This window comes from Nelumbo nucifera, chromosome 1 (genome assembly GCF_055504915.1).
Source record: "Nelumbo nucifera cultivar China Antique chromosome 1, China Antique-T2T, whole genome shotgun sequence".
In the NCBI taxonomy this organism is placed as follows: Eukaryota; Viridiplantae; Streptophyta; class Magnoliopsida; order Proteales; family Nelumbonaceae; genus Nelumbo; species Nelumbo nucifera.
Genome location: NC_142649.1, coordinates 41,186,637 through 41,213,653, shown reverse-complemented (window position 1 = coordinate 41,213,653; position 27,017 = coordinate 41,186,637). Strand labels below are relative to the sequence as shown.

Here is a 27,017-nt window from a genome sequence, read left to right as displayed (position 1 = left end):
TACAATTCAACCCACATCTGTAAAACCCAATTTTAATATGTTAAAACTGCTTTAGCCCATTTCAGCATACAAGCTATATGGGCCGAACTGCTTTTTGCAATTCAGCCCATATACCTAGGTAATATTAATCAGTAATATTATGAAGACTTATGGGCTTTAATCATGGGTTTTACAGTTATTTAATTGATTGGATCAATTATGTTTTCTTGCATGTGATGTGTAATGTTCATGAGCCATAAGTACTTGACCCATGCTGATTCGATAGTGGCTCTTGCGCACATAATGGCTAAATGCATACCATTGCCATGGTGTCCTTAAGATCATTGGATGATCTCACTTCGTGGTGGGCCCCACACCATCTTCCTCCCAAAGAGGAACCGTGCGGAACCCTAACCGTTTAGGGCCCATCTAAATCGTGCGAAATCAACATGGGCCAAGTACTTATGGCCCATGAACGTTGCACATCACACATCCATACATCACATGCATGAAATCCATAATTGATCCAATCAATTAAATAATTGTAAAACCCATAATTAAAGCCCATATATTTTCATAATATTACTGATTAATATTTTCTAGGTATATGGGCTGAAGTACAAAGAGTAGTTTGGCCCATATAGCTTTTATGTTGAATTGGGCTAAAGCAGTTTTAACATATTAAAACTGGGTTTTACAGATGTGGGCCGAATTGCATATTGCAATTAACCATCAATTCTTGGACCCATATGTGAAATTTTATGGCTGAGAACAGCCCTCATCGAACCACAGATTCGGTCCAACCAGTTTGGTCCAATCTGGTTCGAATGGGTATAGGGTTTGATTTTTAATTCAAGAATGATGGTCTGAAATTAAATAACTGATACAAGACAATCAAGAATCAGTGGGAGGGTTATTCGTAGGACTGCTACCCTGCAAAACAAAATTAGATCGCAGTATGCAGTTTCCAAAACTACAAATCGCAGATGGCCAAACCCATATCTGCGAAAATTTCTCCTCTACGCAATCTGCTTCATCTTCGAATGAAATAAAATAGAAAACCTATTTTTTATTAATATTACATCAGAATTAAATTCCTATACATTCCGTCTAAAAAAAATAATTACAGACAGAATGAATAGAACAGTAGGTGCGTTGATTTCTTTGCGCCATTAAAAAATTCGATCTCCACCATACGAATAACCCAAAAATCAAGAAAAATATATAGAACAATTCTAAATATTAATCAGATTCATAAAGATTTAATTTCAGATCAATCGCCCAAAAACTGGGAACAAATTTCCTAGAAAACTTTAACTACGCAAATTGGGTAGAACGCCTTCTGCCCATTTGCGTAGATGCAAATCTTGTTTAATTTGGTTCAAGATTTGAACCTGACTCTGATTCTACTAAAGGGACAAGAGATCCATCATATGGATGGCCGAACCCTACAGGTAGGTTGGGCGAAATTTCAAAATTTTTTTTTCTTTCTTGTAGAAACGTATTCCCTATTTTAGAAAATTGCATTTTCAAGGATCAATCTTGAAACCAAACTGGACCAGATCTGAAACCAAAAAGGGGGTAAAGGGATATACCTGATACGGAGTAATAGTAAACCCCTAGTGAAAGTGTTCACGCCCAAGGAGAAGAATAAAAATAGCTTCCACCGAAAATGACACGGTGCGAGGTGAAGTAGAATCAGCAAGACGGTATCTCCAAGGTCCAGAGTAATATTGGAATTTTGGCCCGGCTCAGGGTTCAAGAAAACCCACTGCATGTACCTCAGGTCTCACATTAGCAATTGAAACAGGCCACCCCAACCAACTTAGCGGGACATCGGTGTCAGACTTGGCAGGACAAATCTCCATAGATCTATCCAACGGCTGTGAAGATTTTAAAGTAACTCGAGTCTTATATGAGTCCAATTTAAGGATATTATACTGAACAATTATGACTTTCTTTCTTTCATTTGTATCCTGGCCTTTGTAATAAATTATATAACACAAACCATTACATATCTCACAATGAGAACAAAGTACAAAACATGGAATCACGGAACCCCTCTTTCCATGCAATTTGCTGATTTTTCCCGGTCTATAACCACAAATACAACAGAAGTGATAGATTTGAACTGTTCACACATGCATGGAGTTTGAATCTTTAGATATCTCCAACTACAGTTTGGAGTATTTAGACAGAATCATGCTATATCTTTAACTAGTGCTTTATATACTCTTTGAGCATTAGCCGGCCAGGGGAGTAAGAAACTCCAACATACCCTTCAAAATGCTTTATATCTGTGTATTGATCTTGTACAAAATAAGTCAAAGCCTATATCCATGTAAATGTTTAGCCCATCTTCTGGCCATGCAAGGATCATGGTAATCCCAACTCTCAACACTGCTAGTACTTCCACGCATATTAAGATCTCTCCCTCCATCTTGTCCATTACTCTGCCTCTTATCCCCAATGCTTACCACCATATCGCCTGTGCTTATACATTCTTCAGGCCCACCCTCGATGTAGCTATATCCCACACAAACAAATTCGCAGTTACCCAAGTCCAATGGGATTCTCCTCTCTTCTCCTCCCCGCAGTTCTCCCAACCTTAGCACTCCACCATCCTCCCCAATCTTCAACTGGGTTTCTCTGATCACGCCCCCTAGCAACCTTGCTAAGAACTCTTCAAATTCATGCATAACAAATCCATTGGAAGTGCCAAAAGCAAACCCCACATGAAAACAATGTATTGGAATGGGGATTTCCATGCCATGACCGAGGTAAGATCTTGTTGGACTATCAGATAACTGCAGGATGCAAGATCGGGGATTTCTGTGAGCACGATCGTCCAGTATCTTTATCCCTTTCTTGAGTCCTTCGGTTGGGTCTGCCTCCCCCATGTAAAATAGACGATCAATGACTTGAAGTGCTGTTCGCTTCCCTTGAGATGTCATGCGCCTAAGAGGGAAGGCACGAGCCGCTGCGGATGAGTAGGTGACAATAGCTAATCGGTCGACAGAGCGAAGAGAGAAAACCGCTAATGCCATGGATTGCTTAAGAAGCCTCAGGTGGGGCCCATTGGGGCTGGCCACTAAAACCAGGTCAGTTGGTTGCTGGTATGCCAGTCTTACGGAGAGATACGCTGCTTTGTTGGAGGGATACGGTTTCTGCCCGTTTGAAGAAGACTGGGAAGTAGTACGTGGGGATGGCAAAGACGAGGTGGCCGTGAACTGTGGTTGTAACGCTGACAGCCCACGTGGATGATGTTGATGTGATGTGATTCCTGTTATTTGCAAGGGTGGTCTGCATGGGGAAAGGCTAGGTCGAGTGAGGGGAACGGGGATTAAACTCAGGTGGAGCCGTGGGTGGTTGGGAGTTTGGTCTGGCTCAACGGGGTCGTCATCATCGTAGCGGGCGGAGCGGAGAGAGTAGCGTCTGTGAACTCGGAAAGTAGCGATGGAATCATCAAGGATGCGAAGGATGGGGTCGGTCTGGTTGCAAGGATGGGAGCATGGAGGGTTGACATTGCGAGGTAACTGGGTCCAGTGAGCTCGGCAAATGGGGCAGGTCACGTTGCCATGTCGGACGTTGGAAGAGATGCAGGTAAAGTGGAAAGCATGCGAGCACTGGGCTGTGAATATAATAGCTTCGCCAGGGCTGCTGTTGCCCATTCTGTAACTTAGAGGCTCCAGACATATTGCACACAAGTTCTGCCAGGTGAGGAGAGAAAGTGTTATTGGTGTCCGTTTCTTGATAACTTACTAATCTTAGTTATTATAAAGATAAAACAGACGAGTCCAGATCAGGTAAACACACTCGATTAACGCACTGAGAAAGCAAGCAATACATATATTTTGACACCCATCTCATAAATTACCTCCTCCCTCTCACTCTATAATTGAAATCAAGGCTCTGTTTGGTTGCAATGCAAATGCAAATATTTTTTGGTTCATGAATGTAAATACGATTCACATTTTAAACTGTTTTTGTATTCAGTTTGTTTGTTTGAAATCAGTGCAAAAGTGTAAGTCCATCGTTATATGCTCCAACTATCTTATACTCCAATGCATTAACTTTGGTCAAAAAGTTAATTATCTTAAGAACACAAAATTGCATCCAAAAAATAAGTACAGTAATGTTCCATTTTCAGAGTAGAAAAATGTCATAAAATATATTTTTGCTCTGATAATCATTACTTTTTTATATTTCAAACAAACGCTTGCAAAAGTTGGGGAGTTTTAGAGTTTAATCCGGTTCAGGTAGACATGCCTTAAACGGATCCCTCTGAATCATGTTTAAAAAAAAATTAGAAAAGTAAGGGAGTGAGCCCCAATATAGTCCGATAGACCCCTACTGGCTTATCGGGCTATATTTTGAACCTTACTTGAAATGATTCAAAGCAAATTTTAGAGACCATTGTGAGAGAATATTTATTGATTGCTTGTTCCGTGTGCTCACACTTTGCAAGCTTGAAAACAAGGCAAATTCGGGTTACAAGCGTTTGTTAAAATTTGAATGGGTTCAGTCTAAAATTCCGAATTTGAAAGTGTAAAATCTTCAAATTGTTAATTGTGCAAAAATATAAAGAGAAACACAACATAAAACATAAAATGGTGGTAAATAGGATCAACCCTCTATGTAAAATAAGAATGAATATGGATTTTTTTTTGTAATAATTTGTTATTTTATATTGGATGATCGGAAGGTTTTTAAACAAAAGAGTTATTTGTACTTTGTATGCATTTTAGACAAGGATATGTAGACAGATGAAGGAAGAAGATTTTTTCTTGCATGGAAAAAAAGGAATAAGAATTTCATTCAGATGTTGAAAAAAAATAAGATAGAAGAATTTCGGAGAAATGATCGGAGGGCTGCTTTGCGGATTCCAGTACAATCATGGGGAGTTTGTGCATCCTTGGAATAACAAATTCTTGTGGGTTTCTAAAATCAAGACCGTTTCAATACGTGGGTTACCCGATAGATGTTCTAATCTGAGAGTTCTCAAGGCAGAACGACTAAACGACGATAGAATGCTACAAATTATAAGCAGCAATATCCGTCTAATGATGTAATACAAGATATTCCCTTTCCAATAAAAGAAGAATACTTCATTTCAAAAAAAACAATAATAATAAAATAAAAGAAGAATGATGGAAAGGAAAAAGGAGCGAATTCCACAGCATTTAAATACTTAATTTTCATCTTGGATTTAGGAAAAATTAAAACAAGTACAAAAGAAAATTTCTTAATCTGATTTTTCGATGAACAAAATAAATGTTCATGTACCTTATTAGCCAGGCCGCCGGATTCTGCGTCCTCCGCGATTTCTGGAACATTCTCTCGTCTCGCATAGGTTGTTGCGTTTGAGATCTGGGAGGAAAAGAAAAACATTATTTCGAACTTAATGAAGAAAAGCAAGAGGAAAAAACATCAAGAAAAACAATAGAAAGCAATGGAAAGTTGGAAACAGAAAAACTGAAATTTCGAGAAAGTATAATCAGTTGTCTGATTTCGAATTGGGAACTGGACAAAATTACAGCGCAAGCCGCAAGGAAAAGAAAATGCTGCAAATGCTACTTGTTTTTAAGCCAGAGATGGGGGGGAGGGGACTTTTTTTGGTTTCTTTTGAAATGGAAAACAAGTTGAGGATTTTTGTTTGGACTTCGGATATGAAGACAAGAGGTTCAGATGGTTATTGCATTATGCAAAATTTTCCACAAAATAGAAAGAAGTTTTCTTTTTTTTTTAACTAGGAAAATTGGTTAAAAATTAAAATTCAGAATAAATATGAGAAAATATATGAACACAAGAAATTCAGAATGACATTGTGTTAAAAAAGATTTTCCACAAAAGAAAAAGGAAACTTTTAAGCTGAAATTCAGAACAAATATGAGGAATGATATGTTCGGAATGTAATTGTTAAGAACAATGAACATTTGTCGGAACAACAAAAACAAAAGACGAAAACACCGAATAGAGATTAGATAGTCGAAGAAAGAAAGGAAAACTTAGGGAAAAGAAAACCTACATTAGTAGAGGCGACGGGATCGTCTTTAGAATGTGTCCTTGAAAAGGAACTACACGGAAGTCGGATTTTTCTAGCGGCTCTTCTAAGCTTCGAAGCGACCATGGCGGATAATCTCTCTCTAACTCCGCTCGCTCTCCGGTCTCTCTGACTCTACTTCTTCCTCCTATGATCTACTACCTCTGTGCTGCTGTATTTTATGCGTGCTTTATATCTGCTTGGTTTTTAATTTAGTCAACAAGACAGAGAGACAAAGCTCTGAGAGACTCGTGCAGTAAACTCTGATGCTTTATTCTATTTCCACAAATACCCAAACTTTTAACTGCAGTGGCCGCACATTATTCACTTTTCTTTACTATTCCTTATAATTCTTATTTTTGGGTAAATTATAAAGATCTCCTTGTATTATAAGGTTAGTGATAAAAACCTCCCTGTACTTTATTTTACGACAAAGACTCTCTGAACTTTGGTCGTTAGATAAAAACCCCTTAATCGTTAAGTTAGATAATGAAATGCATTAAAATACCAAATTATTTATTAGAACTTTATTTTATGACAAAGACTATAGGGTTAGTGACAAAAACCTTTCTGTACTTTATTTTACAATAAAAACTCCTCTGAACTTTGGTCCAAGGTTCAAAGTATTGGTCGATACACTGATAGGGTGTATCGGCCAATATCGGCCCTTTTTTTTTAACTTTCAGTTTTTTTTTCTTTTTTTTCGATTTTAATTCAGAGGGGCCAGTTTAAGTACCGACTACCCTCTGAACCAGGCCCTGATCCAATACAACCCCTCAGGAAGGACCTGATATGATACATGTCGGCTGATATGGCCGTAATGATTTTTTTATCCTTACTTTGGTCGTTAGATAAAAACTCCTAACCGCTAAGTTAGATAATGAAATGTATTAAAATACCAAAATATTCATCAGAACATCCGATCAAATTAAACCTTTAATATCCGTTCCATCTTACAGAGCATTCCTTTACTGTACCAACTATTAATAAGAAATTTATTAATTACGAAATCTTATTTAACTTTGAAAACAATGCAGGAGTAACTTGACGTTTAGTAGGATCTCTCCATTCCTCTGTGTTTGTTTCTGGGTCCCCCCATTGGAACTGTTTGGACTGCTTGAGCTGTGCTCCATGCTTTGAAAACGATTTTGCCCAAAGAAATGTCTTCCATCTGTAGTATACAGGTTAAAGTTAAAAACACGACAATGGCTTAAAGTTTCTTCCATTTTCAGGTATCACCAACAATGGGTTCATTGTTCGGGATATGACGTTCGAAAACACAACGGACCCCAGAAGTACCAAGCAGTTACCCTCTGCTCTGGTTCGGATCTCTCAGTGTTCTATCTGTGCAGCTTCAGTAGTGAACATCCTAAATGGGATTAATACATCAGAACTTGATTATACTAAGCCACTCACATTAAACTGAGTTGAGATCGATCGAGCTGTCATGGCACTCAACCCTCTGTCGCCCAAGTAAAGCTTTTCATATAAATCATGAAGATCAATAAGTGTTCAGTGATAGTGTCTGATACTTGAACAAGGTTTGAAGGTTATACACAGAATACATATAAAATGATAAAATCAATGCATAAGGTTTAGAGAAATGTATTTTGTTAAGGTTAAAAAAAAGGTTCAACTATGATATGGAAAAAATATGATATCTGAAAAACAACCGACCAATAAACTGGAATCAGGATAAAATGTTATTTATCAAAATTCATGAATGGGTTTTGTTTGGTCAAAACTCTTTCTATATCATATCCTTTCGGCATCATAGATTTTCCCTAAAAAAAAGGAATGGCAATTTCTCTAATATAATTTGGAGATGCTTTTTATTTCGTTTTCCTTTATAAATACTTCATCGGGAGTCCTCTAACTAGATTCTCTCACTAAACTTTGGTACAGAGGCTCATCATGGTCATCAATGGAGAAAAATGGTTGGAGCCCGTTAGCTAAAGAAAGTGGTTTATCCTTTGAACCACTTATCCTTTGAAGCCAACGGATTTAACAAATGAATGGGGAATGCCAATTATGCTGATAATTTCATTAAATCCCACTTTGTTTTCTTCTTATAAATTTTGACTCGCTATGCTTATCTCTTCGCCGGAAAATGACTCCTACAGACGTCAAGTTCCACCTGAAGTACGTTATCCCTTACCATCGCTCCACGTGAAAAGGCTCATAGCTATGTCGTGATTCCAATGGTTACGTGTGCTATTTCTGAACTTCGTCAAGCATTCTGCCCCTGTATATCTTCTATAAAGAGGTCTTCTGATATGCTCTCCTAGTATATCTGGTTCTCTCTCTCCATGGTATCCGAGAAAAACATGGTCTAGCATGATGAATGAATTACAGTGAAATCAGTGGATTGGATTGGGATCCCAGTATATCTGTCCTCTGTGGCACCCGACGACATTTCTTCTCCCCCTTTTGCTGTATCCCAAACCAATTGTTCAAGATAGTATCAATCAATAGTGTTTTCAGGTTTTTACAGGTATGTGGGCAATTTCTTCTCACCGTTCTAAAATAAAGGGTAATTTAGGAATTAAAAGAATAAATAGTTAACGGAGGGGTCTTTGTCTAATGGCCAAAGTTCAGGAAATCTTTGTTGTAAAAAAAATATAGGGAGTTTTTGTAATTTACCCTTTTCTTTTTAACTTAGGCTGTCTTTAGTTGCGCAATGCAAATAAATCTGCATTGATGCAAAACTATGGCAATATAGATGATTTCAGTGTAAATTTTGACTTATTTTTATTTTAAATTTTAGCTTATTTTGATGAAATAAATTAGGGTAAATTATAAAAACCTCCCTTATGTTTTCTTTTGCAATCATAAAACCTCCTATGTTTTGGCTAAAACAAAAACCTCCCTTGTACTTATCAATAAATTGATAGTCACCTCCCTTTTATTGTTTGATTGATAATGGAGACACAAAAGTTACAAAATTACCCCCATTCTACATCATATTTCTAAATAATTTAAATTTCATATTTAGTTCTTCTATTCAAGAAAGTTGGGATCACTATAGTGTTCACTAAGATGTGACTCCAACTTTTTTGAATAGAAGATTTAGGATTATTTAATTTTTGTCAACATTTGAATGGTCAATAAAAAAATTAAATGACACTAGAGAGGCATTTGTGTATTTTCAAATGCCACTTAATGGCAGGCACTGGATTGACAAGTTTTGAAAGTTTAAGTACTGAATTATCATGCTTTAAAGTTTGGAGACCAAAGTAGCACCAGCCCAAAATACATAGAAATTTCCCAATATTTTACCCAATAATTTAAGCAAAACCCAAAACAAAATTAAACAAGAATTTACATTTTTTTCATTTACACCCTATACGTGAAAATAAAATTTCACTGCACGCGGGCCTAACCTTACCTCAAACTGCTAATTTGCAATTTCATTTTAACTTTCTACTCCAGTTCAAAGTTCAAACTTCTTCGGTCTTTACACTTTAGAACTTCAAAGTTCAAACCTCTCTTTTTATTACTGCAGTAATTGTCTGCTACGTCGAAGATTCCATCGCCAACGTGCCTAGTCGGCTATTCCTCCGTCTGTCCCCGTTTTCCCAAATACTCGTCCCCTTTTTTAAGGTTGTGGTTGAGGAGACCAAGACCGAGTCACCGGCTGTCTTACTCCTATCTAGACCTGTTCATGGGCCGGCCCGGCTTCTGGATGGGCTTGAACAGGCTTTTTGGCCCGCGGGCTTAACCTCGGGCCAAAAAGCCCGACCCGCATAAAATTCGAGCCAGGCTCGGGCTTTGCCAAAATAGCCCGGCCCGAGCCCGGTCCGGCCCGACCTAATATTAAACTTAAAATGAGTTATGTGATTATGTTCATTTGAATAAATTTTTTGATTTAATCATGTATAATTGTGTTTTAAAATATAAAAGAAAGGGAAAAAATACCATCTTGTAGGCCCATTGTTCATTTAAATAGAAAAAAAAATACTATCTGAATTTTTAATTTTAATTTGAATAAGAAAAATTATTTTTTTTCAAATAGGTCGGGCTTTGGGCTTTTTATCAGGGCCGGGCTTGGGCCCAAGTTATAGGCCCGTTGGTTGGGCCGGGCTCGGGCTCGGGCCTAGTATATTTTCATTAGTGACAAGTGAAAGCCCGGCCTGAGCCCGGCCCGACCCGGCCCATGAACAGGTCTACTCCTATCCAATTATTCGGATTTGTTGAAATTACGGGAATCTCCTTCCTACAAACAGTTATATTTATAGATAATTAGGGGTGATCATTTCAATCCGATCCAGTCCGACTCGGAAATTTTGGATTTTGTGTTTAGGTCCGACCCCGGGCCCATATCAGGCCTGTAAATTTTAGGGCCGAATTTGGGCTTAATACTTCAAGCCTAGCCCGGGCCTAGCTCAGTCCGCATATATTTAAACTTATACATTTTGTGTATAATGTATACATATATATACATGTTTTTTTATATTATATATATAAATGTTATAACATGACATGTATAATTTATATTATATGTAATATTTATATATTATATAATGTATGAAAGAAATTTATATGCATGTTATGTCATTTAATATATAGATATGTAATGTTTTATATACGAGTGGCATAAGTTCGAAATCAGGCCCGGCCTGGTCTGGGCCCGCATAGACTTAGGCTAGGGCTTATGTTTTAGGCCTGAAACCCCGGGCCAGGTTGGGCTCAGGCCTAAGTTATGGCCCTTATCATAAGTGCAAAGCCTGGCCCGGCCCATGATCATCCCTATACATTACAAAAAATGACTTAACTTTCTCATTTGGGCGAATTTGAAAAGGCACCTAAGAGAGGGGTGCCTAAGCTTAACTCCTTCTTGAAGGGAAGGGAGATCCATCATATGGATGGCCGAACCATGCAGGGTGGCTGGGCGAAATTTCAAAAAATTTATTTCTCCCTTCTAGGAATCGTATTCCAAATTTTAGAAAAACTGCATTTTTCTGGAATTGTTCTTGAAACAAATCAGACCAGATTTGAAACCAAAATAAGAGAGAGCAATACCTGATACGGAATCCACACGTGTAGCTCCCAAAGTAGGTGTTTACGCACAAAGAGTGCACCAAAACCCTCTTGCATTGAAGATGGCGTAGCTTGAGATGAAACAGGATCAGCAATGTTGTCCTTTAGCAGGAACTACAATCCTTTCGCAAGGATTAGGCAAGGGAGTGTGAGCACAATTCAGATATGAATTTTCTAGCAAAAATCAAAATCAAGATTTAATCTTGATCAGTCCAAGAACTGGAGACCAGGCAAGGGAGTGTGAGCACAATTTAGAAGTAATGCAGTTTGTTCCCTCTATTTATAGCCTTTCAAGGTCAGCTTTCCTAATCTTATTAGGAAAGAGTTCTTTGATCCAAATCTTTGTTTGGATCTAAACTCTTAAGTGGATAAGACTTATCTTATCCTCTTGTTGATCCAAATCTAGATCTAAACCTAGATTCACCCATATTGATTAATCATATTAACCTAGTTTGATATTGGCTTCAGACCCATTAAATTATAAGGCTCACTTCCCTTTTAATTGTTGGCTGACTTGGCTCTCTTTGTATGGTGTGGGACCCTAACATTGATCTTCAAAAAAGCCATATGGGTTCAGCCTAACTTCTGTTACAAGGCCTCACTGTTGAACACAATGAACCCCTGAGCCCATCAGTATGGGCTTTTAGCAGGCCCAACATTTATACTAAATGGTCATTGGGTCCAGCGACCTTATGAAGGCCTAAGGACTTTGGTCTTAAGTGAGATTAGTCCATTAAGTATAAAAGTCCTAAATGGTCTTACACTCAATCTCTCCTCCCTTAATGATCAAACACTACCCGACAAGAGAGGACCTCTCCCTCGGCTGCAAGGTACAACGTTGCATTCTCTACTTGGATGGATCCCGGGAATTAAAACCTTTGCAAACCTTTTCATAAAACATAATAATCTTTATATAAATATATTTTACAAAACAAATCTCAAACAAGTTTGAAATCAACTCCCGGAAGTTTAGGTTTCAATCAGAGAGAGTGTTATCCCCAATCACTTACTTTGTCCGACAAAGGGGTTGATTCTGTTACTATGATCACCCACTCAGATGAATTTTCAGATTGCCCCAACATACCTAGGTTTTGACCCCCGCTAAGGATCTCACTGATTGACATATCAAAGACAGCCCAATCCAACACCTAGTGCAGTACCATAATCGAGTGTAGGGGTCAGGTATACTTTCCAGTTTTGCCCATCTGTCTCCTAGGTCCAGGGCATAACTAAAAAATGGTCTGGTTTAGAGTTTCAAGCAAACCCACACTGCATGTGCTTCGAGTCTAACCCTAGCAGCTGAGACAAATCACCCCAACCAACTTAGCAGCACATTAGTGTCAGCCTTGACAGGATAAACTTCCCTAAGTCTATCCAACGGCTGAGAACATTCTAAACTAACACGGGTCTCATAAGTGTCCAGTTTAAGGGTAATTAAACATAAACATACCAGATATAACATGAATCAATTATGTACTTTTATGCATTTACAATAAATGTCAAATGTACATCAATCTGATTGGAGCTAAGGGCATACATTTACAATCAATTATGTACTTTTTTAGTTATCTTGTTTTGTTTCTTGCTCATAAGAGTCGTTGAACATAAATTTTCTCATCTAGCCCTCAAATTGGATGTTGGGAGCATCAAGTTGTAATGTTGATCGGGGTAATGCTCCTCTTCTTCACGCAACCAAGTTATATAAAGGGAGTTCTTTGAGGGTTGCATTTCCTATTACTATTTTTGACATTAATTTTATTTTCTTTTCAAAGTAACAACATAGCATAGCTAAAAATGGCTTGTTTAAATGACTGAAGAAGGGTCTTCAAGCACTATCCCAATGGAGTAGGAGTAGGGGTGGATTCGAGCCGGGTTGATCCGAATAGTTATTCGAACTCGTCTCGCCAAGGTAGTACAAGGCTCAAGCTCAAGCTCGCGCTCAGTTCGAGCTAGAACCTTGAGCTCGAGCTTGGCTCAAGCCAAAAGCTCGTAAGCTCAACTCAGCTCAAGCTCGACTTGAGAAAAATGCTTTATAAAAATAAAAAAATTATATATAAAAATAATTTTTATTTGATAATTAAAAAATTAAGAATTATAATAATTAGTAATTATTATATATAAAAATAAAAATATTATATATAATAATTTTATTATATTTATTATTTTCTACAATTTTATATTATACATATTTAGCTATTCGAGCTGATCTTTATTAGGCTCGAGCTTGACTCAATTAATAAATAAGCCTATAAATTGGGCTCGAGAAAACCACCTCAGCATAATTAGTTTTGAAAATTATAATTTAATAATGAAATCATAAGGCATATACTGTATATTTAAGTAAATAACCTTTCGTTTTTTTCTCAAAATGGGGACGGCAATCAAAATTATTCACACGGCACGGAGCACGATTCTGTCGAACGACTTGCCACGACGTGCTTTTAGAGCTAAAACCTAAAACCAGGAAATCAATAGTCTTCGATCGAAGGTCATCATCTACGGTTTTAAGCCCAGCCCTGTGCTAAAACCATGTTGTATCAAAAATTAAGCTCACGGTTCGGTTGGGTGGCTACCTTTGCAATTTAGCTAACCGATCGTCTACTACTAGTAGACTCATAGTGAACAGCCGGTAATGCAATGTACGTGGGCTCATCCTAACCGCTTCTCACCTTTGTTGTAGCTTAGCTTTTCCTTCGGTAAGTAGTAAATGCCATGAAAATGAAACAGCCCCAAAAACTTAAGGCTCAGTCTGGAAGAGTATAAATACAAAAATGCAGAGTGAAAAGTTTATATTTTGTATATTTATATTGTATATATTTATAAATGATTAAATGCTGAAATACCTTCTGCTTTAGTTTTTAGTTTTCTAGAGGACCGGACCGGACCGGACCCATCTCAAAGAAAAAGAAAAATTCGCGCTGAACATCAAACAACGTGTGATGGGAACCGGTTGGTCCGGAAGTATCACCGTATTCACATCTTCAGTTGAACCCGGTGGTACCCTACCACCAGTTGACCCGAAATGGAAAGAAATAAACATACACCGTACGATCGACATCTAACCACCCATCAATACCCAAAATCGTCCTGCCGGCTAGAAGAAGTTTCCACCTCCGGCCGGGATCCACCGGCATTATCTTGTAATCGGCTCCTTATGCAGACTCTACTTTCTTGCAAAGAAAGAAAGAAACAAATGACAAGTAAGTATAAATTAGTCACAAGCGCGTAGAAAGGGACCAGAAGGGGGACTCTCTCTTTAATCTGTTTTCGCAGCGCGGACGTTTTGATTCTCGAAAGGACGAAAGATATGCATCTCTACAATGCTTGGCTTCCTCCACCAGTTGCAGAAGAAACGAAGAGAGAGAAGGAATCATTTGCTTATGTTGTGAGGTCTGTAAAGGAATCGTGGCGACCTGACGATCCCGAATCTGTTTATTCAACTCTCAAATGGATCTCTGTCATCGACATGTGAGTTCGAATTAATTTTTCTGTTGCCTTTCAATTTTAGCTTCTGGTTCATTCGAAGGTTAAATTTCGCAATTGGCTTCAATTCTGACTTCCTTTTGGGTTTTGAGCTCGTTGTCGTTTTTGATTTGATCGTGGATTGGTTATATTATAGCTTATCCTTGGGAGAGTTTTGATCTAAGGTTTTATGTTATTATGTGTTTTATTATGTGTTAAACTCTTACTTATGCAAGTTGAATTTGGAGTTGTTTGTTTTGTACTTCCACTTACTTAAGTTTGTTTTTATTTGGTCTCCGATTCTATTACCATCAGCTGAGTTCTTATAATGATCACCATTCTCTGGAATTCAGTAAAGCTAAGATGAAGTTTGGTTATATCGTGTCAATGCAAACTTACGTTGGGGTTTAATAAGTTCATACTTCTTTCTCGCTTAATTCTGAAAATCTTTTTTTGGTTTTCAAATGATGTGTAATTACTCTGTTTTCAAGAGCCTAAACTTTGCTTCGGTTGAGTTTCCAAATGATTGAATGCGGTTTCATCTAATTTCAATACGAGGCTTCGTTATATTTTGTCAGACGACATGCTCATGAGCTACATTAACCTTTCAAAAATAACAAAGAAAAAGGAGGAGAAAAAGAAGAAGAAAGAATTAGGTTGAACTCTCATTTATTTCATCCTTGCAGTTCTTACGTCCTCTGTGGCTTGTATACGATTATTTTGTTCCTTCTTCCTTTTGTTGCTCCATCTTGATACATTATACTGTCGATGTTAGCCTTTTGTCTTTGGTGAACTGTTATATTATTTTAATCTGAATCATATTATTCTCAATTCATTACATATCTGATGTTGAGAAATTCAAACTTCTGCTCAACTTGTTATCCTTTACATTATTTTAGAGCATCCTATTTTACTCTTCTTATTTATAGATAATGGATATTGTTCTAGAAAAGGGAATACAACATAGCCCCTTGCAAAGACTGGCCATTTGATTTACAGCTGAAGTGGCTGAACTGAACGATTTATTGCTTTGTCTTTTTGTTAACAAGTTTTTAAGGAGATTGTAAGCTCCTTGATGGCTGAAGCTGAAGGGTGTGTTGATTACCATACCTTTCAATTTAGCCACTTTGTCTGTTATCAAACAACCATGTTTATTAGAAACCACCACATACACAAGCATCTACATACAAAAATGATGAATCAGATAAAACGTTGGTTCATCCCTCTTGAATGGCATGCTTGAGTTAGTTGAAACCAATGAGGTTCAGAACTGTTTAACCAAGAGGAAATCCAGAAAAAGAAGAAAGAAAAGAACAGAGATGGAAGAGAAGAGGAGAGAGCAGAGAAGAAAGAATAGAAGAAAAGGGGTCCAGAAATTTAATCTGAACTGCCGCCCCAGGTGAAGAGATCAGCTTTAAAAGAGATACAATGACAGGAATACCCTTGTCGCTAATATCAACTTTAAAACACATGCTAACAACAATATAACAGCAATATATCATCAAAAAATAATAAAGATGTGGGACCACAGGTTGATCAATCATTTTTTTTACACTTCTCCTCAAGTTGGGAAAAGATATTTGTCATTCCCTACTTGCTTAAATCTGTGTCAAGCTTGATTTTAGTGACTGCCTTGGTGAAGAGATCAGCAAGCTGCTTATCAGAGTTTACATAAGGAAGGCATACTTCTTGAGAGGCAACTCTCTCTTGGATGAAATGTTTGTCAACTTCAATGTGTTTGGAAAATGGAAACATGGTACCTTAAGGGGTGGGAATCCATAGGGATGAAGATTGTGAAATAAAGGCAATGTTCTCAGGTCCTTTGTGATAGGGGACTCAAAAAGGGTAGAAGTTATTAGCTCTTCTTCAAGGATTGCAGTTGGCAAGGGACCTAAAACTGAAAAATTTACTCATCGAAGGAGACTCAAAGGTAGTGATAGAGGGGTTGAAGAATGATAAAAAATCATTGTGGGCCTATAGTGGTGAACTTAAGAAGCTTAAGTGACTGACTAGGGGTATTTAGGTGAAAATTCAAGGCATAAAAAAGGTTGGCTAATGTGATGGAAATTGTACTAGCCAAGCAAGAATAGGGGTCAATTATATTGGGCCATGTTGTAACATGAGAAAACATTTTGGATAGGGTAGGACTAGGATCCTCTACCCTTTCCAAGGGGCACATGTAATTTATGTACATTTCTGTTGGTATTTCAGTTACTTATAATAAAAAAACCTTGTCATGAGCTGTAAATTTAATAATTGGAAATCTAAATACATAAAAAATGAAGTGATTAGGCAGATTTTTGTTTTTTAGTTGACCAATTCTGAAAGAATAATAATAGATTGTGTTTTTTTTTTTTTTTTTTTGTGTCTAACATCCAAGAAAACAAAAAGGGACTCAAGCATGAAAAGGGGGGATGGCTTGAGTTGAAATTTGGCATTTTGACTGGTTGGTGGAATGGCACAATTACACAGTGAGGGATTGGTGGTTTACACAAGAGTTGTGTTTAGGATTCAGCAGTTGTAGCAGGAATATTCTAGCATGGGGAAATTCTTCCAACAATAGGAATTAAAAAGCAACAAACAGAGTGACATTTATAATCTGCTCTCTATTTCTTCTTTTTTTCTTTCTCTACATTTCTATTAATCTTTGGTGGTCCTCTTCTCTTACAACTTGTATTTTGCACAAGAACACTATAATTTTTTTCCAATGTTCAATATGTCTCATGTATTATTCTGTACGATTGTAATGCTTTTATATGCATTTAGACATTTTATTTGTATATTTGCTCTCAATGTGGAATGTTGCAAATGTTTTTTTATTTTATTAGTAATTGTCCACTTTATTAACAAATGAATGAAAGAGTGGTTCATACAACATACATAAGTGTGCCTGGTGCCCCTCCAAATGGGCATGCCCTTGCTGCCTATTTGTATATTACTATTTTCTTTATCCCCTTGTGTAATCACCCACCTAAAAAGTGTTGGTCTCTGTTAGTTCCTTGTTTTGTCCGCATATCAGTCAAATTATTGGTTGATCTATCTCTCCAATTAAAAGTTTCCCTCATCTCCTCATATATTCTTCTTGCCTCCCTTATTGTGTGTATCCATGGGTCTGTGTTGTTTTTCTTTTAAACCACTACACTACTATTTTGGAATCCTCTTCTACCACTAGATTGTTATAGTGTAATGACTTACCAAACCTCAAACCTTGCAATACAGCCATTCTGCCATAATGGAGTTATCAATTGAGTTTTGTTTTGGAAAATATGTATTCACATGTTGTCGATAGAGGGAGGCATTAATAAGTAAGGAACCTTTTGACTTGGACAATTTAACATTCAGCTCCAAGGGAGTATCAACCTGTTTATCATCAGTAAGGCCGGCCAACTTAACAAGATCAGAGGCATACTTGTGTTGGCAAATGAAATATCCGTGGTGACTCCTTTGAACTTCAAGTCCTAAGCAATAGGTAAGAGGACCCAGATCCTTCTGTGAAAGGAACTGTGAAAAAGAGACTTGAGGTCCTAAATTCCCTCTATATCATATCCAATCAACATGTCATTCACATACAAGAGGAAAATTGTAATAACTTGGGATCTTTTTTGATCAAAGAGAGAGTAATTAGAAGTACTCTGGTTATACCCAACTTTCAGAACAACACCTCTAAATTTTTCATACCATAGTCGAGGAGCTTGCTTCAACTCATAGAGATATTTCTTCAATTGACAAACGGGGGAAGGATCACTACAATACCTCGAAGGGGGTTTCATATATATTCTCTTTTTTATATGCCCATGTAGAAAAACATTTTTCACATCTAACTGAGAGATAGTCCAAGAGTGTGTTGCTGAGAGGGCTAAAAGAACACTAACTGTAGTGTTCTTGGCCATGGGAGCAAATGTCTTCTCATAGTTAATGCCATACTCCTATGTATAGCCCTGAGCCACAAGCTAATCTTTGTATCATATTTCAACTTGATGGAATAGACCCACTTGCTCCCAATAATAGAGCTATTTGAAGGAGCTAGGACAAGGTTCCAAGTGGCATTCTTGTGCAAAGCTTGAATCTCTGCATTCATGGAATCTCTCTAGTGAAGATTGCTAATGACCTGCTGATAAGAGCAGGAAATATCTGTAGAAGACAAAACAACAAAAAAAGGAACTATGGTTTGAAGGAAAACCATAGTGATCATGTGGTTTTGAGATACAGGAAGATTGACGCAAAGGAATAGAAGGAGCAATAGAGGGATCTCAAATAGGAGTGTCACTTACAAAGTTGTTTGGGATGGATGAAGGATTTGGACCGAGAGGAAGGGGGGGGGGTCATTGGTGCATGCACTAGACCACAAACTTGCTTGCGAGAGAATACGGGAAGATCTTCACAACAATTGAAGACTGAGCTATTAGACAGTGTATGCCCTTAGCTCTAATTAGATTGATGTACACAAACATTTATCAGTAAATGAATAAAGTACATAGTTGTTTTATGTTAAATTGGTAAACTGGACACTAAATTGGTACACAAATATTCACATGTTTGTTATACGCATATAATATATGAATATATTAACAGATATTTTGATCCCTGAAAATCAGGATAGAAGCGATGAAATTAAGACCCCTAAAACTACTAAAACTAGTTAAGATTCATTCTAAACCAAACACCGAGGCTTAGACTGTTCTTGTCCCACATCACTTTTGTTAAGGGATATGCCCACAGTGAAGGTCCTGTAGGTCTGGGGTTTTGAAAGGTGGAAGTGACAATGGAACTATCCTGGCCTGCCTAATGGGAAGATTGAGGGAAGTCTGCAACTGAATACCAGTCAAGGAAGCATGTAGTCTCCCTTGGAAATGGTGCAAGTGCCTGAAAGGGAATATTCGGAACTGGGGTTTTTCTCTCAGATCAACTTTCTTTGCTTCTTTGTCATAACTCTCCTGTCGTAACTCTACTTTTTTTCCTCTTGTCCTGTCTTTGGGATAGGGTCCCCTATTTATAGCTGTCCTGGAAATTTCTGGACTTCAGAAGCTTCTGATGCTATTTTATTCCTTGTTTTGTCTTTATTTGAGAGCCTTTTAAGAAGTCATGACAAACGTATCATAATGGGAATTTTTGTTTGTCAGAGAGGGCACAATTAACATCAGCTCACTTGGTTAAAAGGTATCATGTGAGGGATGCAGTACAAGGTCGTGCCATTCCCAATCCCACATGTCCTGTAGACATATTTGGTTATTTCTGTTGTCAGTGCCTTTTTTTTTGCATCTTAAGTGTGGTTCGGAGACAATAAGGTTGCTCCTTCGCACACGTGATGGCATTAAGATAATCGTTTCACACTTATACTTACGCTCAGCAATGGTCTTTTGCACGTCTATTCTCTTACACAAGTTAGGTAATTAACTGTAAGGATTTTTCAAGGTAGTCAGTCCTTGTGGGAAAAACCATTCCCATAAGTCTCTCTCTCTCTCTCTCTCTCTTTCTCTCCATTATATTATGTGTATCTTTTGGGGGAGAGGGCAGAATCTATCAGAAGTTTTGGGTGCATTGAATGAATCTTTGTCTAAGAAGCCTTTGCAGGATTGCCAATTTCATGTGGAAATTTTATTCCTTTCTGTTTGGAATGAGTGTGTTTCAGCCTAAACTACAGCAGAGCTGTTCTCTTCCTAGCCAAGAATTAATGGTTGCGAGAAAGCAAAGATTGTGTGGAGTTGTATCCCTTTTGCAGTCTGCTGGGTCATTTGGAATGAGAGAAACAGGAGACTATTTGAGAATAAACATAAGAGTATTGGTAAACTGATATCTATGGTTCAGAATTTGGTGTCTGATTGGATTCTGGTGCATCCAGAATTTCAGCAGACTAGCAGAGCAGAACTGGGACAGAATTTCTGGAATATTCTTGAGTTATAGACTTGTAATCTCAATCAGTTCCTTGTTTCTTAAATTGTCTCTTGTAGTTTTGGCTTTTTTGTTAAGGCTATGGTGGGGTGTTATCTTGACACCCCTCCGATTGTATGACTTATTTTTTGTTAAAATGAAATTTTTTATTTTGATTCTTCAAAAAAAAAAAAACTATTCTAGCCAAAGGCAAACCTGACATTTGCACTTGTTCCAACCAACTAAGTCAGAATATTTCTTTAGATTATTTATCAGAAAAAAGAATGTTTCTTTAGATTGAAGCTATATTTTTATGACGCTTATGGGAAACCTGGTTTCTTGGCTGTGCTTATATACATGGAGATTGACATGCAATGGTATTTACCTGCTCTTTATACTGTCTGCAAAAAAGTCATCCGGTTAAGTCCATAGGCATTCTGGGAACGTAGAGCTTTGTGCCTTAGAGTAAGAAATTCCTTCTTGGATGTATATTATTGTGGTGCTTGTTTGGTATTATCCATGCTTTATAATTAATTATCCCTACTTATAATTGGCATCATTTGCTAAACTTTGTATGTAGAGAAATGGAGGCAAAGTAGTTCTTATTGCTAATATCTCCAAGTTTGAAGCCATACATTTTTTTTTCTATTTTTCCAAGTTGTATATGTTTATTTTTTTTTTCCTGCAGCTTTGTGAAGGCAAAAAGTGAAGTGTCTTTGGAGGATGTGACCACACTTGTGGAACTTGGGTTGGAATTGTTTCTTGCATCACAGAACAAACTGTATGCTCAGGTCAGACCATGGGAGGAATATTATAGCATGATATAACTGTTTATGCTATTTTATATATGAAGTTGTTGATTCTTTGGCTAAACCGGCATTTTATTTACTTCACTTTGATTAGGTTAGATGGGGAAACATCCTAGTGAGGTTACTAAATAAGCATGGAAAGAAGTTGTCCTTTAAGGTTCAATGGCGACCTTTCTATGACACTTTAATGCATACACACTTTACAAGGTGAGTTTTCATTTACCTTTGACTTTGAGTATATTGCACTAGGTTCTCTAAGTTAATCAGATTGTTTTAGACTCTTTTATGCTCTTAAAAGTGCAACTTTACATGGATCTTCATGCTTAAATCTAACAACTCTTGCAGACAAGACTATTAAAGAAACTATCAGACTTCACCCTTTCTCAAAAAAAAAAAAAAATAGAAACTATGAATTTACTTTTTTGGTAAGGGCAGCCTAGTGCACGGGGCTCACACCAATATGCGGGGTCTGAGGAGGGAGGAACAGATATCTGCAGCCTACCCCTGCACATACAGAGAGGCTGTTTCCAAGATTTGATAGAAAAGAAAATTTATTAAGAAAAAGAAGAAGAATGCAAAATATCTAGGGGCCCGTTTGCTCCAGGTGCGACAAGCCAAAAGAAACTTGCTTGTTGGGGTGTAGTTTGAGAAAGACCCAATCCCCCACCTGATACTCCACATCTTTGTGCCTGTGGTCATAAGCCTTTTTCATTAGTTGCTGAGCCTGCAGTAAATTTGCCTTAAGTTCCTTGAGGATGGAATTCCTCTTCAGTAGGTGTTCTTCTAGGGTAGCCACTGATATAGAGCCCTATTCATATGGAATAATAGGGGGGTGGATCTCGCCCATACAGGGCTTTGAAGGGACCTGATGCTGCATGATAGGTGGTGTTGTATCACCACTCAGTCCATGGCAACCACTTCATCCATGATTCTGGAAGGCCCCCAACAAGCATTGCATATAGGTCTCTAGGCACCTGTTCACAACTTCCATTTTCCCATCAGTCTGCGGGTGGTAGCTGGTGGATTTCTTCAGTTTGGTGCCTTGCAGTCTAAAAGACTCCTCCCAGAATTTGCTCATAAACACTGGGCCCCTATCTGAAAAAAATTGAATTGGGGGTTCCATGGAGCTTCTTGACAAAGGCCTTGGCAACCATGGAAGCACTATAGGGGTGTGGCAAGCCCACAAAATGACCATACTTGGCGAATTGGCTGCAACATAGCTGCCCTTCTACTTTCTTCACCTTGAACCAAAGAGTAAGCATCTGGAAGAGTGACACCATTGTTACTAAGAATATGCTGTTGAGTAAACCCATATTCAGGAATCAAACTAGTTAAGAATTCAAAGATCTAGAGCTTCTCATTGTGCTTCCATGAAAAGAATCTTTCACTCAAGTGCCTCAAGATGATCAATTTCCTCTGAAGCTGATGTACTCTAGCAGTGTTGTGAACTTGGGAGTAAGTAGCAGAAACTCTATTCCATATGTATTTTGTAGCTAAAGAGGAGTTTAGCTAGAAGCAAAAATCGAGGTGTAAGTGGATCAAGGAGGGTGATAGGAACACGAATTTTTTTCACACCCTAGCAAATGGGAGAAGAAGTAAAAATTTCGTTTCCAAGTTAGAGGTGGAGGGTGCCACCTTAGTTCATCAAAATGAAATAGTAGAGGCTTTTGCAAATCATTTTAGATCAATTTTTAGGAAGCCTCTGAATCCTAGTGCGGATTGAAGGTTTGGAATGGCCTAGGCTGAATTCTGAGGTGAGAGTTTGGTTAGAAAGAAAGTTTGAGTTGGAAGAAATCCAAGAGGCAGTTTTCTCTATGAATTGCTCCAAAGCTCCAGGTCCAGATGGGTTCACATTGGCCTTGTATCAGGACTGTTGGGATATACTAAAGGAGGACATCGTGGGAGTCTTTGAGGAATTCTACAGAAGGGGAGTAATTAATCCTAGCTTGAACTCCACTTTTGTGGCCTTAATTCCCAAGAAGCATGGTTTGAAATGTCGATGTCGGTGGAAATGTCAGTCATCCAAATAAAGAAACATGTTGGAAATGTCGGAAATATCGTATGAAAATATTGTAAAAATTATAGATATGGTGGAAACATTGTAAAATGTGCAAAATATAGAATGTTATTTTATGAAATGATAAAATAAGCATAAGCACACCTTTTTAAATTATTATCTTATTCTAAATCATTGAACAAAGATAAGAAACTAAGGTTATAGATAAAAGAATATATTCTAAAGTTGCCCTATAAACCTTAAGATTCGGAGCTTCATGATAGAATGAGTCAAAGAAAAATTTGAACTCATAGAAAATGTAAATGGTTGTAATAGATTAACCAAATAATCTATTACACTAGATATGGTGGAAACATTGTAAAATGTGCAAAATATAGAATGTTATTTTATGAAATGATAAAAGAAACATAAGCACACCTTTTTAAATTATTATCTTTTTCTAAATCATTAAACAAAGATAAGAAACTAAGGTTATGGATAAAAGAATATATTCTAAAGTTGACCTATAAACCTTAAGATTTGAAGCTTCATGATAGAATGAGTCAAAGCAAAATTTGAACTCATAGAAAATGTAAATGGTTGTAATAGATTAACCAAATAATCTATTACACAAACAAAAACTAATATTTAACTTTATATCTGAAATGAATATTGAGTTAGCTCAAAGTGGTAATCATATAAGTTAGGTGGACAATAACTTGCTACTTCACATACCTACAATATTGTTACCAAATTATGTTATAATACTATCTCTTGTACTCCACACAGTATTGGTAGTGTTCAATGGGGAATATGTCAATTCCAGTAAAATTTCATGTTGTTACCCATGGAAGTGGAAATGGAAGTATGTCGTGGAAACTATCTCTTGCACTCCACATAGTGTTGGTGTTCATTGGGGAAATGTCGATTCTAGTAAAATTTCGTGTCGCTACCCATGGAAATGGAAATATTAGGGAAATTAGGGACATTTTAAACCATGCCAAGAAGAAAGATGCCATTCCGCCAAGAGATTTCAGGTCGATCAGCTTGGTGAATAGTCTTTATAAGATCATAGCAAAGGTGATGGCTTGTAGGATTAGGAAAGTCCTCCCCAATATTATTGAACCTAACCAAGGAGCTTTTGTCGAGGGAAGACAGATTATTGACCAAATTCTGATAGCAAATGAAAGTGTGGAGGATTTCAAAAGATTGGGGAAGAAGGGTGTGGTATGTAAGTTGGACTTGGAAAATGCGTATGATTTAGTGGATTAGTCATTTTTTCTCCAGGTAATGCTAAACTATGGTTTTGGAGAGAGATGGTGTATGTGGGTGATGGGGTGTGTTAGGTCTTGTCACTACTCCATTTTGGTGAATGGGACAGTGGTGGATTTCTTCCCAGCTCTAAGAGGAATAAGGCAAGGAGATCCCCTATCTCTGTTTTTGTTTACTTTGATAGTAGATGTCGTGGGAAGACTGGTCTCTAGAGCAGACTCGAGGAACCTAATAAAAGACTGGAGAGTTGGTAAGGATGGGGTACCTTTAACTCATCTACAATTTGCGGATGATACAGTCCTCTTTTGTGAAGCAGGTGATTGCAGAGATGGTTTAGGAATTTGAAACTTAGCATACAACTGTTTGAGCAAATGTTGAATCTAAAAGTGAACCTTGACAAAAGCTGTATAGTAGGGGTAAACTTGTAGGAGAGAGAGGTGGAAGAAGTGTGCAGACATTTTAGTGTGTGTAGTGTCCAATTGGCCAGTGAAGTACTTGGGGTTGCCTCTCGGGGATAATCCAATGAGACAAAACTTCTGGGATTTGGTGGTAGAGAGATTTGAGAAGCGGCTAGCCTCTTGGAAGAGGAATTACTTGTCCTTGGGAGGGAGAGCCACATTGGTAAAATCTACCCTTGCTAACCTTCCAATATATTTTTTGTCAATTTTTAAAATGCCAGGGAGGATTTCCAGAAGGTTGGAAAAATTAATGAGGGATTTTCTATGGGACCTAGGTGAGGAGAAAAAGGATCATAGGATTAGGTGGGATTTGGTGAGCAGAAGCAAAGAATGTGGAGGACTAGGGTTAGGGAATATTTAGAAGAGGAGTGTGGCTTTGTTGGGTAAGTGGTTATGGAGGTTTCCCCTAGAGAAATAGAGGTTGTGGGTAAAGATCGTGGAGAGTATTCATGGGCTCGCAAGCAATGGATGAGATGCTGGAATTTTGGCTAGGACTACAAGAGCTTCTCCATGGAAAGCTATTCAAGTTTCTTTGCCTCTCTTCACTCCGTGGACAAGGTACAATTTGCACTCCGGTAACCTCATTAAATTTTGGGAAGAAGTCGGGATTGGGGATTCTCCCTTGAAGGATTAGTTCCCTTCTTAGATAGGGAAAGAAGACTGCTAGAAATTTTGGAGCTGATTCAGATCAGAGCGGTACACTGGCTGAAGTCTTTGGCTCTTTTTAAAGACTTTTCAGAGGATGATTTGCTCAGAAATTGGAAGGAAATTGCAAGTTCAGCTCCGGTCAAAGCACATCCTTAACCTCTTGGACTCCTCCTCCCAGTGGTTTTGTTAAACTTAATTTTGATGGAAGTAGCATGGGTAATCTGGGTCCATCAGGTATTGGGGGTGTCTTAAGAAGTGAGGAGGGAGTGATAATTGCTCTCTTTTCGGGGGCAATTGGTTTGGGTGATTCTCTTAAAGCTGAGATTTCAACTGTTATTGAAGGAACTCAAAGGGAAATTGAACTGAAAATCACCAATTTGGTCATAGAAGGCGGTCTAAACTGGTAGTGGATTGGCTGAGAAATGATACTGCTAATTTTTGGAACTACAGCAATGAGAAGAGGAAATTTAATTGGTTAACCAAGAACATTGAGGTGAAGTTGATTTGGGTTAAAAGCAGTGCTAATTCCTTTGCTGATGGATTAGCTAAACAAGGGGTATATAAGGACTCTTTGTTCTGGGCTATCTTGTAATTGTTCTCTTGTTTTGTTGTTTTGATTAGGTGAGTTTAGAGTGTTTATCTCCCTCTTCTTGTACCTGTGCTTTTTCTCTTCTAATTTTAATAAAATCTGTGAGTTACTGATAAAAAAAAAGCATGAGAGGGAGAAGAGTAGTAACCAGAGAACTCACCAGATAGGCCAATAGCAGAAAAGGCATATGAGGTAGCAGAGGATACTAGTTGCCATATTTTTTCCTTATTCATGGGAGTAGAAGATTCACCTTTGGCAGTAGAGGCATCGGTTGTCTGACCCTCAGACACCTGATAAGCTTGTGGTTGATTCTTCTTCATAGTACCCTTGGAGGGACAAATTGGGCAGTCTGGAATGGTATGACCATGCTGTTTGCAGTAAGTGCATACATTCTTCTTCATGTAGTGTGAAGCTATATGTCTAAACCCCTTACATTCATAACGTTGGGCCTTTGAAAAATCCTTTCCACCAGATTTCTTATTCCTGTGTGCAATGAAAGTAGTCTCAGCCCTTGAGTCAAGTTGCCTCCCCTCTATGTTTGTAGCAGTCATGAGTCTGGTTTCTTCCCTCAACAACTCTTCCATCATAGAGTCTAAATCTAGAAGGGTACCTCTACTCAAGATATTAGACCTGATTATTTCATATTTAGGTCTTAGTCTCATAAGGAACTAGTTCTTTTCTATTCTAACAATGCTTCTGTAGATACTTAACACACTTTGGGGTATCAGAGGGGTCAGTGTTAACCAGTTCATCTTCTACCCATCAGTGAAGCCTGCATAGTACTCCTGTATCTTTTTATCCCCTTGGCAATAGGCAAAGATCTCAGACTCAATCTGATATTATCTTGACAGGT

General features: G+C 37.8%; 2 protein-coding genes across 2 annotated transcripts in view; one reads left to right on the top strand and one right to left on the bottom strand.

The window, feature by feature from the left end:
- Positions 1–1,934: 1,934 nt before the first annotated feature.
- Positions 1,935–6,216, bottom strand: LOC104588550 (E3 ubiquitin-protein ligase WAV3-like). The gene is made up of 3 exons (XM_010246522.3): positions 6,008–6,216; positions 5,266–5,349; positions 1,935–3,689 (listed from the first exon to the last, which is right to left on the bottom strand). Exons 1-3 carry the CDS (start codon positions 6,107–6,109, stop codon positions 2,304–2,306), a joined length of 1,572 nt encoding a protein of 523 aa, XP_010244824.1. The 5' UTR covers positions 6,110–6,216; the 3' UTR covers positions 1,935–2,303.
- A 7,326-nt stretch (positions 6,217–13,542) lies between these two features.
- Positions 13,543–27,017, top strand: part of PA200 (proteasome activating protein 200) — a 99,160-nt gene continuing 85,685 nt past the window's right edge. The window contains exons 1-3 of the mRNA XM_010246525.3: positions 13,543–14,530; positions 21,081–21,183; positions 21,296–21,408. Coding sequence (XP_010244827.1) covers positions 14,370–14,530; positions 21,081–21,183; positions 21,296–21,408 — 377 coding nt within the window. The 5' untranslated portion in view covers positions 13,543–14,369. The remainder of the gene's footprint in view (positions 14,531–21,080; positions 21,184–21,295; positions 21,409–27,017) is intronic.